We start from the raw sequence: 16,315 nt of genomic DNA, 5'->3' as shown, positions 1-16,315 counted from the left end.
AATCCCTAGAATTGACTAAAATCTTTTAATACACTCCTGTAAGCAGGATAAAGTTTTTTGTTGTCCTTTGGTGGTTAGTAAGAAACGGATCGTTCCGCAAGTAAAAAACATATTGACATGCACTTGAGCGCACTAGAAAAGTCGTGGGGTGTGCACCACCCAACGCGCGCTGTTTGTGAGGACTCTCTCTCTCTCTCTCTGCACGGCTACGACTTTTGTCCGTATTTGTCTTTCGCGTCCGCGCAGAGCTCTCCCTCGTTTGGCTCGTTATTTTCATTGCCTGGAAGGTGCGGAAGAAAAACAACCCTGATGCCGAGAAACGGTGCGAGATCATCCACCTCCGCAGGAAGCCCTTTTGGGCGGGGGTTTTCCCGCTGAGGACACACATTGCACCGATGCACCAGCAAAAAGGGCAGCAGTAGCAGCACGTTGCAAATATATATAAAAAAACCCCTAGCCACTGTGACCAAAGTGAAATTCTCCTCATTCCTTTGGGGGAATATCCCGTTTCTTCTGTTTGCGCGTTCGTTTGCGCGAGCTGAATCCGCCGTACGTGCAGCGGGCCAAAGTTCTGGCCAAAGCGCTGCTGTGGCAGCTGAAGCGGATGAGCGCCCTGTGTGTATGTGTGTTTATTTGTTTATTATACTTCGGCAGAAGTGTTGCGGTTTGGGTTTTTTTTTTGTATTCTCAAAGCGACAACGTGCGACAACAGCAGCAGCACTCGAAGAAGTAAAATCCAGGGCACCACGGGCGAAATTGCATTGTACACCGCGGAGGGCGGAGGCCGGATCCGGGAAATGGTTATGACGCCAAAGGCGGCCCGGCACGGTTCCGTTTTGCTCTTTCGGTTTCATCCTGTTTTTCTTGCGTGCTATTGACACGCGAGAAGAAGGAAAGCCGGCAGCAAACCGTGGCCGGACGGACGTTTGGGTTTGGGTGGGCGGTCGGACACAGCGATGGGATTTCGTTTACGTAGTACGTTTAGTTTGCGCTTTCTTTCTTCAAACCCCCCGTTCACGCTGGCCCCTTTTCGTTTCGTTTTGCATAATTTGATGTCGCATCATATTTCTCCGCCCCCCCCCCCCTCCTCCAGGCCTTACTCCAACCCATCGGAGCGGCTGGTTGTTTCTCTTCGGGTGAACCAGAACGCTTTGCGGGCAATAGAACTTGCCCGGCCGTCTCCCCGTCTCCTGTTGTGTGGCACAACAGCACAACAAAGTCATCCCCATCGGGCCAGGGCTGGAATCGCTTTTGGCACCGAACCGGCATAGTGGGTGAGCTTAAGTTCAACTCCGCACACGAAACAAAAAAAAAAAAATCAAAAATAAAACACCAAGAGAGTCCCGCTTTCGCACAACAAATACAGTACAAATATATAAAAGTGAAGTGAAATAACAAGCACACACACACCCGTGTGTTGCTCTGGTTGGTCGCATAAACGCACCAACAAACACACACACACACACGCGCGTACTGCTTATGATGTATGAGCGTTTCTCTAATGCAATTCCATTCAATGAATTTCGCCCAAGAATGTCTCGGCCCTACCGTCTCCTTCGCGCGGTGTGGGAGAGTGCCGTCGTGCCGTGTGAGAGGGCGGGGGAGGTGCGGCAGAACGGACGAGTAAGACGAGTTCGCTTGCCGTCCAGACTTTCTGGCGGACAGCCCACTGCGTGGTGACGTACTGGGGCCTGGTTGGTAGTTGAAGTTTTATCGAGAAAAATTTCACATTCTCAAACAGTTTGCCCTTCCTCATCTTCCTCCCCATATGCGCGCACACACACACGTAACTGGAGCCACGTTGGGGCGACCTACTTGCTGCTGAGCGCAATGTATGTACGTGTTTGTGTGTCTCACCCGCAGGTCCGGTAAAGGATCTGGATCTGGTTATGTGCGGCGGAGTGTCAACGAGGTGCCTTTTTGGAAAATTGAAAGACAACCAACACCACAAACACCAGGATGACTGGGACTGGAGGGGGAAGATGGTCCAGGGGGTAGGTGGATAGTGCAATAAACTATCTCGTGAAGGATAAATAAATAAACTGAAACGGAAACAGACACACAGCAACCCCACTGTACCGGCAGCACTGCTATCATCATCATCCTTTTGCGTCGGAATCACGGACATATCGTCGTCGTTGGTGGGCGACACGGCATTCTTGGGCGACACCGCCACCACCCCCCCCCCCCCCCTGGCCGATATGGCAAATAGATTAACTGTCGGGCGGTGGCACTTGACTGGCCGCTCGATGCCGTCATTTCGATAATTATGAATGACCGCGTGCACGGCCGCCCGGTGCGAATTACCATCAGCGACTCGTGTACTCGTACTGGTGGCGCGATCTGTGGCCGTGATTTCATTGATTTGTTCAATTTCGGATGGCATTTGCGAGCGGATGTCATGCTGAATGAGATCATGCTGTGGGGCCCCCGGTTTTGGGCTGGGCTTGATTTGCCGCCACACGGGCTGGCAGCGCTGCCCGGTACTAATTGTTTCGGATGCGACGGGTAATGTTTATTGTGAATCATTATTTACCAATTCCATTACTTTAAAACGATCATTTTGTGAGGCGTGTACATTTGTGTTTTTTTCTGTCTACTTTTCGGCACCGATCTTTTTGATGATCTGTTGATGTATAGGGGGGAGTAGTGTGGGGATGATGGGGTGAAATTTGCAAACGTAAAATCTAATTGATTAGCCTGCCGGAATTACGGGATGCATTTTGCTATCAAAAAAGCATGTCGTTTGCCTTGCTTGGTTTGTTTATTTGTGTTTTTGTTTTGTGTGTGTGTGTGTTTTTTTTTCGGCAACAAAGTTCAATATTTAATGTTTGTACTCGCCGCTAAAGTTTGCCGCCGCCAGCCCGTTCAATCAAAGCTATTTTGCAATTTACAATTTTGGTGGAATGTTTTTTGTTTGTTTCGTTGGATTCATTTGCTGAAACAAAAACACATGTTTTTACCCGATCAAAAAACCTTTCACTTCGTTCTAAATCAATTTTTGGCGTTGTGGTGCATCAATTTAATAGGATTTTTTTTGCATACCGTAACACCGGTTTGTTGATTTGAGCTCAGCAGTGAGTGTCCGAGTTTTCTGGAGACGGATGAATTCTTGAAGTGCTTGAAGCAAGTTGCATTTTAGCCTGCACATTCGACAATTTCAAAAGGAAATCATAAGGTCAAAGGGGGATCTTTGTTCAGTATATCATCCCGTCGGTGACATTTCCCATGGAATGCTTATCGCACTGTGTTATTGTTTTCATTTGAATTTGCTACTTATAATTTCGTGTTAACGTTTTATTTCCGTACAAACAAAATAAATGTGGCTTCATGTATGCTAATGGCTTGATAAATTTTCAATAATCTCTGACTACATTCGGATTTTTAATCAAAAAAGGAAGGCATTACCAGAGCTCAAAAGATTTTAGCTTGCACAATACTACCAAAATCCAAAGAGTGTAATTATTCCTCTATTTTGCAACAAACAACCCATCAACGACGGGGATTGTAAAATCACCACAGAATTGCGCTTTTTTGTGCAACACTGTTACGGAGGGATGTAAAAGTGGCACGAAGCTCGGCAACCCCCATCGGTAGCCTCGTGTTCGGGTTTCGGGCAGCATCGCAGCAGTTAGAAAGGGAAGGAAAGCTAACGCAACACTAGATTTATCTCGCTTGTGATAATGCATTGGCAGGAATACGTACGGAGTGCACACTCTTCACTCTAACGGCTACGCTAAAGCAACCCTCTATATGCAGGGGTGAGCAACTTCGTTGCATAAGGGTTTGTTTAAGATGCGTTATTTATTTGCATACAGATTTTTACCCAACAGGCTTGGAATGTTGAGTTTTTCAGATCAATGTTTTTAACACGCATGACAACTCCAACGTCGTTGCCAGAAAGGTATGACATAAAAAAATATTATCATTTTTTTCCATTAACCTGTTGTATACTAAAGTTTTTGCTTTTTACCATAGCAACACTACTGAAGAGCTTCTTTAATTCTTTAAGGATTACCATTTTACCCTTTTTGAGAATTCGTACATATTGTATCTAAGCATGTTTTTCTATTCTTTAAAAGTATCTTCTATTCAAAAATTTCCAACATATTTTGACACATGATATTTTCTCACCAACTCTCTCAAATATTAGCAAAATTTGAGTTTGAAACCTGGTGAATGAATAGTAGAACGGACTATCCTGATATTGGTAAATCAATAAGTCACTGAAAGCCAAGACCACTAGTGATATAGGCAGGCCTTGACCGACCACAGTTGTTGTGCCATAGAAGAAGGAGAAGGATAAATAGTGCTTGATTTGTTTTATTACTAATCTTCCTCTTTGGATGAGATTTTTCTTTAAGCAATACGGCAAATCCGTCCCAACTGAATAAAAAAATGAGATTTTTCAATTTTACGAAAACAGTTACATATTCTCTTATGTTTGTTTTACCGTAGGATTGAACTTCGATACTCCGAGGAAGAGAGATATATTTTAATTATTGCAATTTCAAGCGGGGTCATAAAAATGTATATTTTTTACAATTGTTTTTCGTTAAGCAACATTGTTTTCGTTTTTGCATTGTTGATAAATCTGTGCTGTGATATAACCAAAAGAAAATTAATTCAAATTATTTGAAATTTTATTATTCTAACTTTATAAACCAAGCGTCTAGGCATGTATCGTTCTGTGCATGTTGTGCCATTATTGTGTACACCCTACCACAATCCCTTTAGGGGTTGCTCACCTCTGTCCCATCCACCAGTCTTCGGGTGCGCGTTTGCCTTTGCTCGCTCGCTGTCTCTGTCTCGCGCTTGCCCTCTCCCGCAATTGAACCGAGCGGTTCGGCCCGAAGCCCAGCGTACCGAAGCGGCCAGCACAATCTCCGGCGGGTAGTGCGGCCAGACATCCGTGCCGTGCGTTTTAAATCGCGTTCAAATCTTCCGACCGGACGGTGTGCGTGCTTTGGGTTCGTCCCGCTGGTTTGTGGCAGATGACACTTGTGACTTCGCGATCGCGCAAACTGTTTCGAAAAAGGACGCACGGCCCCAATCGCTTCCGTTTCGCAGTGGAAAGATTCCCAGCAGAAATATATAAAAAAAATAACGTGAGTTCTAAGCTGTGTTTTGTGGTGATTTTTGATTTTTAGTGCTGTTTAGAATTGTCGACAAGTGTTGCTGGGTGTTTGATGTGCGCTAGGGAAGAGCTAGGCGCTTAGGTTGAGGTTGTCTCATTGGTCCTCTTTCGTGAAGTTTGAAACCAAACCAAGTGTGGTGCCACGAAAATAGACTTTGTAGAAGTGTGAACAGAAGGGTAGGCGGTTTGAATTTCATCCCACCAACTTATGGACACTTTTAAAAGCAAAGTTGTGTTGTGCGACAAAGTGTGGCACAGATTACGCCGTACCGACAGTGTGTATCCTTCAGGCTTCAAAAGTTCAAACCCACAAAAACCAAATCAATCCCCCAGGAAAACAAAAGTAAACCATCAAAGCAATCGACGGTGGGGAAGACAGTAAAAGTGTGTCTACCACGGAGTCCGCAGTTGGAGAAGGTTTTGACACATACGCACCCAAACGCGTAAGTGGCTCGTCTGGTGCGACAGGACGCCAACGTTTCCTTAAGAAAAAAAAACGGGAAAAGAAAAGAAAAGGGGGCAAATCTTACCTCTTTCCCCCGTTCCCCAGCGAAAGAGAGCCGCACAGAACACAGACAGCCGAGTGTGTGTACGCGCGTGTGTGTGTTTGTGTATGTGTTGCTTCAAATCCTGTATCCTTCGCGAGACAGAAGACGAACGGCGTTCCGCAAGGATGTGTGTGCGCACCGCGTGTTAGCGAACCTTGCCCGCGGGGTCGATGCGTTTTTGACGGTTTTTGCCTGCGTGTGTGATGCGGGGAACTGGCAAGCAGCAGGAACAGGAAGCGAAAGAAGCAGAACATACGCACAGCAGCCCCTTAAAGTGAGCGAACCACCGCCGCCACCGTCGCGGTGAATGAACGGTGACGAAGAAAGTGGCTCCCCCTCGCGCTCTCCTACCAATGAGAGAGAAAAAAACGCATGTTCTTACGCGTACCCCCCAAAAGTGTATGTGTGTGTGTGTTTATCCTTGTGTGTGTGTGTGCGTGTATTTTGCTCGACTTTTTACCTGGAATTTCGCGGCTTGGTGGCACTTTTCTTTTCCACTGTTTTTTTTCTCATTTCGCGCAAGTTTGTTTGTTGCTTTGCTACATTTTTAAGCACTTTTCGGTCTGTGACTGTCTGCGGCTGTTGTGAGTGTTTGTTGCCCGCGTGTTGCAGTGCGTTGAATGGGGTGTTTTTTTTTGGAAATCGATTTGCGAGGCGATGGCGGCGACGACGACGCGTGTTTTATGATGATTGGCCTCCCCCGTCGATGGGAAGCCGTTTTTTGAAAGCGATTTTTAAACGATCTCTCCTGGTGCCTGGTAGTGGTGTGCCGCTATATCCTTAACCGATCAGGCTAATTGGGTGGAAATGGTTTCACATCTTTTCTGGTGAACTTTTTCATGTGGCATTTGTGTTGGATATTTAACGGTTTTTGGTGGATCACTAAATGGGATTTTCAAAATGTTCATTAATGAGCATCTGTAAAAAGGGGTTTTACAAGAAAACGTGATTTCAATTAGAGTTGATTTTTCCTCTCTTAATTGTGTTTTAATAATTTTAAACAAAAAAAAAACCGATAGGGGAAAGCTCCTAACGACACTACCGCAGGACATCGTACGACCGAGACAATCCTGTTTGTTTCCCTCCGTTCGAGCTGTGACCCCTCACTCTCTCTCTCTCGTACTGTGCAAACAACGCCGAGGATGCTGGGAAAATGAACAGTTGACGAAAGCAGGAAACGGAATGTGAAGCGATGACAGTTTACACAACACACACATGCACAAACACACACATGCACAGGCACACACACACATACTTTCAGGTGTGTCCATGTCCTCGGCAAAAGGGATGTTCCGATAGTTTAATGCGCCGTTGCCCGTTGGTTTGATTTCGTTCACCTCGCGGTACCGGATGCTGCTGTCGTTGACACACGCGCGGGGTTCAGCAAACCTGCCAGCAGCCTGGCAAGTCTGTCGTGTCCCGTCTTGTCCTGCCAGGACGAAGGGACAAATACACACTGACTCACACACACACATGGCATTTCCGATAGAATGGTAGTAACCGCGTGGTGGCATGACCCCTTTTTTACGTTTAGCTGCGAACACATATGATTAGCATTTTCCCTACATTTTTTTGCATACTTTCTCTCTCTCTCTCTTTCTCTTTCTCTCTCTCTCTCTCTCTCTCTCTTGCTCTCTCTCTCTCTTGGGCTCTCAGTCTTAGTAGGAAAGAAAAAAGAAACCCTCGAAGGGGAAATCGAAAGAGCAAAGGATGTAAATTAAAGAGAGTTTTGCTAGAGGAGAACGTAGCACGCGGATATCCTTGAACGGTGAAGTCTACCGAACTCGGTCCAACACAAGCAACTTGTTTTCGTGTGGAAGGGAAAAACAGGGAAAAAAGGATTCTACATATGAGCGTTTCTGCATGTGTATGTGTGTGTGTGTGTTATGAGCTTGATTTATATAATGCCGTCTACACACTTGTGTACACCGAAAGGACAAACCTGTAGTCGTACGCAAATGCCACGTGTCGGAACGGTTGCTTTCGCGTGTGTAAGTGTGACCCATGTGTAACCCCGCTCTTGCTCCGTTGTGTATTTTGTTTTGCCCCCGTTCCGGTGTGTTCTAAATATTGGAATCGGTATTTCGGCTACGAACCGACAGGTTTCCTGTTGCCCTTTTTGTCCCCTTCCAGCCTCCTCCCAACCAACTACAGACAGACAGTTTTCCGGCGGGTGTTTTTCCCCAAACCCATGTAGCGATCGCGTTTCGGGCTTCGTCCGTACCCTGTAGTGTACGGTGGGAGGACGTCTCGCTAGGGCTGGAACCGAATTATACAACACTCTGCAATTGATTTATCGATTTGTGGTTTCTATTATTAATTTCAAATCGCACTCTGCACGAATTTGTATGCTTCCGTCTTCCAGCGCATAGTGTGTTACGTCAGCTGAATGAGTGAGTGGAAAGGTGAGAAAACCAACAACAACAACAACAACAACAGAAAGAAAAATCAAAATTTTGCCGGTTGAAAAGCAGAACCAACATTAAAGATAAACGGTACAAAATTCTGCACTGAAAACAGTGCTCTAGTGTTCTAGGTGAAGTTTACAAACGTAAATAATATTGTGCAAGCTTCTGTGTGAGTGCAACAGTGGTCCTTAAAAATACCCAAACCGCCCAAGGTTGTGCCGACAAGTGAAGAAGAAGCGAGAGGCATCTTCTTTGAAGAATGCCTGTGAAGGAAGAAAAACGGTGCTAAAATTGCAAATGCAAGCAACCGAGCGTGAAAGCATCGGAACGCCAGTCCTTGGGCCAGCATATCCTGGTGACCCGATTTAAAACCGAGCTCCCCTGTACGACCGCACGGGGGAATTTGAATTGCAAACAAACGTGTGAAGAGCCTCGCGGCGGCGCTCCGTTGAACGGTCGGTTGGAACCAAACCGACCAGCCTTGAGCAACAGGCAGCGAAGCGGAGAGGAGAGTCGCAGAGAGCTGTGGAGTGCAAAAGAGTGTCATTGTGGTGGCCAAGTGCTTTCTCTCTTGCTCTGTGTATGTGTCTGCGAGTGTGTGTGTGTGTGTGTGAGTGCGCGCGTGTGTATGTGTTCCTAAGTTGGACACAGGATCCACTGTGTCTTGTGGTGTGTAGTGTGAAGGCAGCACAACACAATCCCAGATGCTAACCGTCCACGTGTTAATGTAATCCTTCATTCGTGTGTTTCTGTGTGCGTCTCCGTGGCCGTCCGTTCGTGCGTGCGTGCCACGGCCTTGTGTGTGTGTGTGTGTGCGCGCGTGTGTCGGCAATGTGGTGCGGCAGGTGCGACACCGCCAGTTCACAATCGAGCGAGGATCGCGGCCGCCTGCCGTCGACCAGGCGCTCCGCCACGGTGTGTTGCTTGCCCGCGGTCCTATGCTACGGCCTGCCGAATGCAACCTGCGCGCCCCGCCACCCAGTACTGCACTATTGAAGAAGCAAACACAAAACCCACGAGAAAGAAAGTACAATGAGGCCAAATAAATACGATGTAAGTATGTGCGCGGTTTTTTCGATGCGGTGCTGCCGCCTCTGTGCAAGCATAGGTGTGGGGCTTTAAATGGAAGTTTATCTTAATGACACATTAGAGTGTGCTGTAATGCTCTCTACCCGCAAACGGGGATTGATGGTAGCGTGTGGCATTTTTGGAATTCTTCCCAGTTGTGTGACATATTGGCTTAGAAACGAGCGTTTGTGATACATACGATCACGTTTTGCATGATCCGATCCGATTCGTCATGCTGCATTGGAGGTAATGTTGCACCATTTGCTCATGGACGCTAAACAAAGAGTAAAAGTGAATTGTAACGCCGTGCTGGATGGAGCTGTCGCTCAGCGAATGTGGCAAGCGGTTGATCTCGCACAACGAAGATCGTGTATTGAAGTCTAGTTTGGACCCGCGTTCACGCTTCTTTGGTATTTGAACTTTTCACCGCCATTTTAAAGGGCCTTTTGTGTTAATATTTATGAGACATGTGTTTTGAACACTTTAATTATTAAGATAAGTGGATCTTGTGACATAAATTTGATGAACAATTATCAATTTCAAAAACATACATAATCGCTCATTTGCATAACTTTTTCTGTATATGATACAATTTGTAATTCGTTTCGAATAAAATCATTGCTCAGCCACTCAAACATGGTATTCGTCATGTGACGAGGAATGGTAACGACGGTGTTGTAACCTTCAGCTGAAGGCTATATTTGCACACCGGACCATGTGTAATTTATTTAGATCTTTCCCACCCCTCCCCGAGCTATTTCGGGCGACTTTAAGAATAAATCCGTTTTGCGGGGAGACATTTTTATTCCTGCGAACGACATTTGCGAAATTTGCACAAATTGCACCTTCCACTGCTGTTTCTGCCTTACCCATTGGTGCCGTTTGCCCGTTTCAGGGTTAATCGAATTGCTGCCCCAACCCAACGCAAACGAGCACAACACAACAAGCGGACAGCAGGATCGTTTTCGGTTTTGCCGTCTACAAATGGCATACCATCCGGCGCTAAGTGGTTGCAATGAGAAAGCACCCGATTGTTGTTTCAAACCACCGACCGTCATCAGTGTGGGGTGGCGCAGGCGAGAAAATGTCACCGATTATATCAACCACACACACACACACACACACGCGCGCAGCTATAGCCGATCCGGGTGGTCTATTTGTCTATGACCATTTCACTGCCAGCCGCCCAGCCGCCCATCCGCTCGTGGTTCGTTTTTGGCATTTGTGGGCTATTCTTGCCCCAGCAGTGTGCTTCGTCATCTTCTCGCCATCCTGCGGCGTGTGTGTGTGTGTGTGTGCCCTTCATATTTATTGCATTGGGATTTTATTGGACAGATGCTTTTATTATTATTTGATGATGATCATCATCATCACCGCAGCCTCAGCAGCGCTGAGATTCCATTTGCCTTCTGTTTGTTTTTTTTTTCAGTTTCCTTTGGGTGTGTGGTATTGGGTAGTAGCATGGTAAGCAGGCTCAAACACAAACAACCACACAGCCACGGACATGAAATTTATGCTCTCTGTGTGTCTGCTCTCGGTGGGGCGGCCGCCTCGTCAAATATAACGTCCCAAACGCCCCAGCAGCGCTCGGACGCGTGTGCCATATCGAACCTCCCGGGGGTAGGAAAGAGGGAGTGGAGTGTGTGTAGTATTGTATGTTGCCCGTTCCAACCCCCTTTACCGGGCCAACCCCCGGGACCGACCAGCGAGCGTTTGGGATTGATTGATTTGATTTATTCGAGACATTATAACCTCTACCGCCACCGCTCCGCGCGCGCGCGCGTTCGAAACTGCGACGACCGTTAAACGATGGTCAAGGAGCGAGCGAAAACACTAGAAAGGTCGTACAAGCAGAACCGGGGAGGGAGATTGTGTTTCGCATTATTAGCAAGTTACAATATTTCACCATACGATGCCATACAATCGGTTGAGATGATGTTGCTACTGCTGCTGACGTAGCCTCCAGAAGGTTTTCGGGAGTTTTGCTCCCATAAGAGACGGCACACAAAGATGAAAGGCAAGGAATAAAGGGCAAACCATTGAACGGCTTGCTACCGGAAGCTGGACAAATGTGTTTTCCTGTATGATTGAAGGTGACCAGCGTTCAGCATGCTTTGCCGTTTGATTGTTAGTCGGCAAACTGCACGTTTCTTGGGTGAGCGACCATCTGACCTCCTTTGATTGCCCTTGCACACTATGAGCTCGAATGACTGAGCAAAACTGAGCTAACCTTTTCCAGCTGGCCGTGTATCCATACGTATGTAATGTGTATGCTTCCTGCAGGCACAGATATTGCATTCTATTTATACTAAACCAAACCGATAGCGCGACGTTGATTCGTATCGTGCGTAAAATGATTGGCACTAATAGATAATGGAACAGTGCGCCAGCCAGCTCCCCCGAGGCTCGAAACAGCACCAGTTGTTCCGGTTATGATTTTATTCCCCCAAACGCTCTCTCCGCTTCTTCCCATCAGACCGCCAAACTCTTCCTGGCAGATAAGAACATCAGGCCCCAAACCGTATCGGCCTCGGGAAAGTGCGTAGCAAAGTTTTGTGGCCACACACTCGTGGCGCTAGTAGTGTCGCCACCCTTCCTCCACAGTCAGTTGAAGAGGTTCCCCTCCCGATCTCCGTTCCCACTTCCGCTTCGTGCATCGCCCCGACTCGTGTTCGAGTGGCGCGAGGATAAGGGCGCCCCCTCCCCAGATAAGATCCAGGGCGCTGTTCGAACGCGAATCGCGCACCCACCATTTGCAGCCTGCCCGATGTTTGCAAGACCTGTGCTGCTAATCTGGATTTACTTTGTAGCGCGCACAAACTTCGAGAAGAAGTGCGCTCGTAGTTGAGAGGGTGGTGGCCCATTATCTAAAGCATCTGAAATGTGTAACAATTGTGCTTGGGAGGGATTTGGCAAAACAAAAACCATCCATGTGTTTCCCATCCACTGCGCAATGTTGGATTTCACCTTTAAGCTTCTCCAAATGTCAAATTTGAGTCTCAGCCAAGCATTTAAAGCCATCCTGCACAAAAATGGTCATCAAATGTCTGCTTTGCCTTGCGCTAACGCGCCTTTCATTCCATTCCCCGTTGTGCGGTTTGTGACTTTTTTGTGTCTGTGTCGGCGCGTAAATCAACTTCCTCTTCCGGTGCAACGGTGTGCGGGGCCGCTGTCCCGTCATAGCGTAAATGGGTGCTGCAGGCGCGAGTGCAGTGTCCGGTCGGGTTCCCCCTTCTTCCGACTAGACGACACACGAGACACGAAAACAATTGCAGCCATTCTGGTGAAGCTGACCAGCGGTTTCATCATACTGTTTTTTTTGTGGCAGTGTTTTGTTGCTTACCGTTACCCCCGTCAATCAATGACCGGCCCTGGTGACTACGGGTCAAATTGCTCAACTGAACACCAAGAGTGTCCCTTCGCTACCTCGAATTTCCTCCTCTAATGCCGTCCCTAAACAAACCACAGTTCGGCCGACATTGAGGGATGGGTGACGGGATGAGCGGGGCTAGTGAAGTGTACTGCACAGTTGTGCTTTTCTGATGCAACGCACCAAAGGTGGTCGATTGTAAACGCATATGCCAGGCGTGTCAAACATTCGAAGTTTGCGAAGAACTTTTAATGTGTCAGAAATCAATGTTGATTGGGTCTATTTTTGCATTGTGTTTTTTAAAAATTTGATCAAAAATGCTGTCTTCAAAATCGTAATATTCAAACTTCAATTTGGATCAAATTATTCCTAATGGATATTGAATTGACAAATTTTGAAACAAGTTGTAGAGATTTTGAGCGCGCGCGACTACGTTCAACTAGTAGAAGAATATTTTATAGGGTTGAATAGAGTAAACCTCTAGATAATTTCTGTCTCAACTATGGCTGAGCAAATCCACTGTCCAGTTTGACATAACTGGCGTGAATGATTTTGTTTTTGCACGCGCCACCGAGGACGGTGAAGAAACTGCAGCACCCGCTGGAGTACGTGTGTTTTTTCTTCTGCTGCTGCGTGTGTATGTGATTGTTAACTGCCCGGTAGAACTTCGGTATCCGTGGTTCACCGTGCGGCTTCGGGTTGTACGCAGGCAGCTGTGATGCGAGCTGCGTGACTCATCCGCCGAGTGACTGTCAGGCGCGAAGATGATGGTTCCAATGCACTATTTCAGCCAATACGCGCGGATGCATTGTGTTCAGTGACCGGCGATGGCAACCATTGGCGCCCTCGCGCCCAGACTGACGGCGGCACGGGATTAAGGCCGCCCCACAAACCGATATGCTCCTTTCGCCCTTTCTGGTGCGAGCCCCGAGCGCCCGCGTACATGATCATTGGCGGATGGCATCGTTGCCTCCGTGTTTGCGACACATTCGGAAGTTAGTATCGTTTTGGCAAGTCAACCGCACAGTAGTGTTTGGAGGTATCGCCGTGGATTGGATCCATTTGTCGCAAGAAGTTCGTCGTCTGCAGCTGCAGCTGGGTTCGTCGCGGACCAGATCCTACTATTGACTGCTCAGACCTCAGGGGAAGATGGAGCTGCGCTTGCTCGGCGCTGCGATCACTGTGGCACGGTTCAGTAAACGTTCGATCGTACGGAGGTATGTGGTCTATGTTCTCTGAAAGAAAAAAAAAAAAACAAACGGTACCCATAATAATGACACCCCAACGGGGGTAGTAGCGCTCCATTCATGTCCAACACACATCTCCAATTCCATGCGTTGCGTCCCTTTCACTTTCCGGGCGTCCGGCGTGTCGTAGATCGTCGTTGCCCGCGGGATTTATGTGCACTCCACACTCCACGGTAGCGCACGTTGAATCGGCATTACCAACCCAACACGCGACGTGAGCAGAACATAAACAACAGTGGCAACACTTGGCACGATTTGTGAAGAGTACCGGTGTGGTCTGAAAAAACAAAAGGGGAAGAGAGTGGGTCCCCGCCGTGGGGATAGCACGCAATGAAATGCGGAGCGACAAAGTGGTTCACCGCTTGCGCAGGTTTGGTCCTTCGAACCGGATTCTGTGAGACGATGAGTAGTCGGCACACTCTTTTGTGTGTAAGGGCGAGCGATACCGAGCTTTGTCGGCATGCGAGCGTGCTCACTTACGGATCGTGAGATAGCGTGCGGCTCATCCTTGATCGAATCACGAAGATGCTGCGGGCCCTAATGGACTGGCTGGGCTGGGCTTGGGCTTTACAATGGCCGGGGTTACGAACACTTCCCGGGCAAGGTCATGAGAAAGGGCACCACCAATAACGGTGCGTCTCAGAAGGAGGAGAGAAAGAGAACCACACAGGCTGTGATTTTCGAATTCGGTCATCAGGATCTTCCATATCAAAACCTCTGCGCCGTCGAGCGGCTCGGGACGGGTAACGACGAACGCCGGAGGGTTACGGAATAGCCTACGCCATGGGTGCAACAACCGTGCACCGTTGCGCTGTCCTAATTTTGTTTTTGATAGGGCTTTATCAGGGAAAGAGGCACACACTATTCTTACGACAGAGCAAATGTGTTTTGGAGTGTATCTGCGGCAAGCGGTTCCCATCCACCCCCTCCTAGCCCTAACCCTAGGCTCTTATCGACACACGATTTGTCACACGGCGTGCTGTGTGCAGGTGTTGGTGGGATTTGAGTGTTGTGTATTGATTGTTTTTACTTCGCGCCCTACTCAACTCTTCCACCTCCGTAAACCGCCCTTGTTCCAGCGTATGTGTGTGTGTGTGACGCGCTCGCGATGTTGTTGAGATAAGAAAGTGGCCGAGGGTTGAACTAAATCGTTTCGCGTGGGGCCGGGGAGAGAGAAAAAAAAACACACACACACACAACAAGGGTGCGGGTTGTTGGGTCGAGATTCAACAGCCCCAACAGTTTGGGGGACAAGTCAAACAAAACACAAGTGCGCGGCCAGTGCAAGGGCCAAACTAGGTTTACAGAAACTATCACCGCACATTCCACATGTGGGTTTGGGCGCTCGATGCGCGCACTGATATGCTTCTGGTGCTGTGTGGCAGTGTGTTGGCTCGGTTGTCAACTGGCCGTGTTTTATAGCAATGGGTTGATCTATTTATGATCATAATTTTATGGTACTCTCGTTCGCTCTATTTGGTGTGTGTGCTGGGCGGCACTTGGAAACGATTCCTTTGTTGTTGAAGGAAAGTGTCGTAGCGCCTCTTGGCGTGTTTGTTGGCAAACAATTGGAAATGAAGTTACAGTGACACCTGGATAAGGGAAATTCCTATTAGAGATAACACTCGTAAAGCTAGAAGGTGAAGGAGGTCCAGGAACATTTATTCTGGGGAAGACCTCGATTGTTGAGAAAATTCTTTTTCTGTCTCTAACCTAAATTTCTATAAACCTCCTCGTACAGATTGAAAAATCTAAAATGCTCTTTGTAAGCGTGAATTCTTATCTCACTTGATACGTTCTCGAATATATAGATTTAATCATAGTACAAACTTTCATTGGTTACGAAATGACGATGCGTCCAGTGTGCAAACTCGCTCTCAAAGAATGGAAATCAATGTTTTATCGCTAGTAACTCATCGTTGTGCTAATAACAATCCGTCATTCTCTGAGTGTGTGTGTGTGTGTGTATGTGGGCGTTTGTGTATTCTAATTACAAAAAAAGCAATCGCCTGTTGAGAGTATTAACCCGCTCGGTTGGCTCTGCCGGCGCGCTCGCTTCTCCGTGCCGGTAGTCAGCCAGCTGGAATGTTGGGCAATAACAGTTTTACTACTTTGACTGTTTTGCTAATGCGCATAATGTGTAGTAGTAGTAGCAGCAGGCAGCACGGACGACGTTTTTGCCGTATGCTTGCCAGGAGGTGTTGGCGATGAGAAGCGAAACAAACAAACGCACAACACTCTCGCCAACGACTACATAGCATCCGATGCCCCGTCGAAATGGCACGGGAACCCAATAGAGCATTTGTGAACCGAACCGGAACAACACTTTAGTTTGAGGAGGACGAAACAAAGGGAAGAAGAGGTTGGATGGAAATCACGATGCACACCCGCGGACAGCAACTATTCAGCCGTGAGGCGCCTTGGTGTTAATTTATTGATATGTGAATAATTTACTAATACATTCCATTGCTGGCGACGCTGGCGGGCGAAAGACCCATGCGCCGTTCCCGCCGGCGTCGAACCATCCCGGAGATGAG

At 47.6% G+C, this 16,315-nt stretch overlaps 1 protein-coding gene across 3 annotated transcripts in view; it reads left to right on the top strand.

The window, feature by feature from the left end:
- LOC121598727 (translation initiation factor IF-2-like) overlaps positions 1 to 16,315 on the top strand; it is an 88,211-nt gene that overhangs the window by 17,328 nt on the left and 54,568 nt on the right. Inside the window, exons 1-2 of one of the 3 annotated variants that reach the window (XM_041925959.1) lie at positions 4,752 to 5,108; positions 8,051 to 9,146. The exons of 1 other annotated variant lie outside the window; for it this stretch is intronic. In XM_041925959.1, the coding sequence (XP_041781893.1) occupies positions 9,145 to 9,146 (2 nt within the window). In that variant the 5' untranslated portion in view covers positions 4,752 to 5,108; positions 8,051 to 9,144. One more of the 3 variants, XM_041925960.1, reaches the window with a different exon arrangement.

This window comes from Anopheles merus, chromosome 3L (assembly GCF_017562075.2).
Source record: "Anopheles merus strain MAF chromosome 3L, AmerM5.1, whole genome shotgun sequence".
Taxonomy (NCBI): Eukaryota; Metazoa; Arthropoda; class Insecta; order Diptera; family Culicidae; genus Anopheles; species Anopheles merus.
This window is presented reverse-complemented; position numbering and strand designations above follow the sequence as displayed.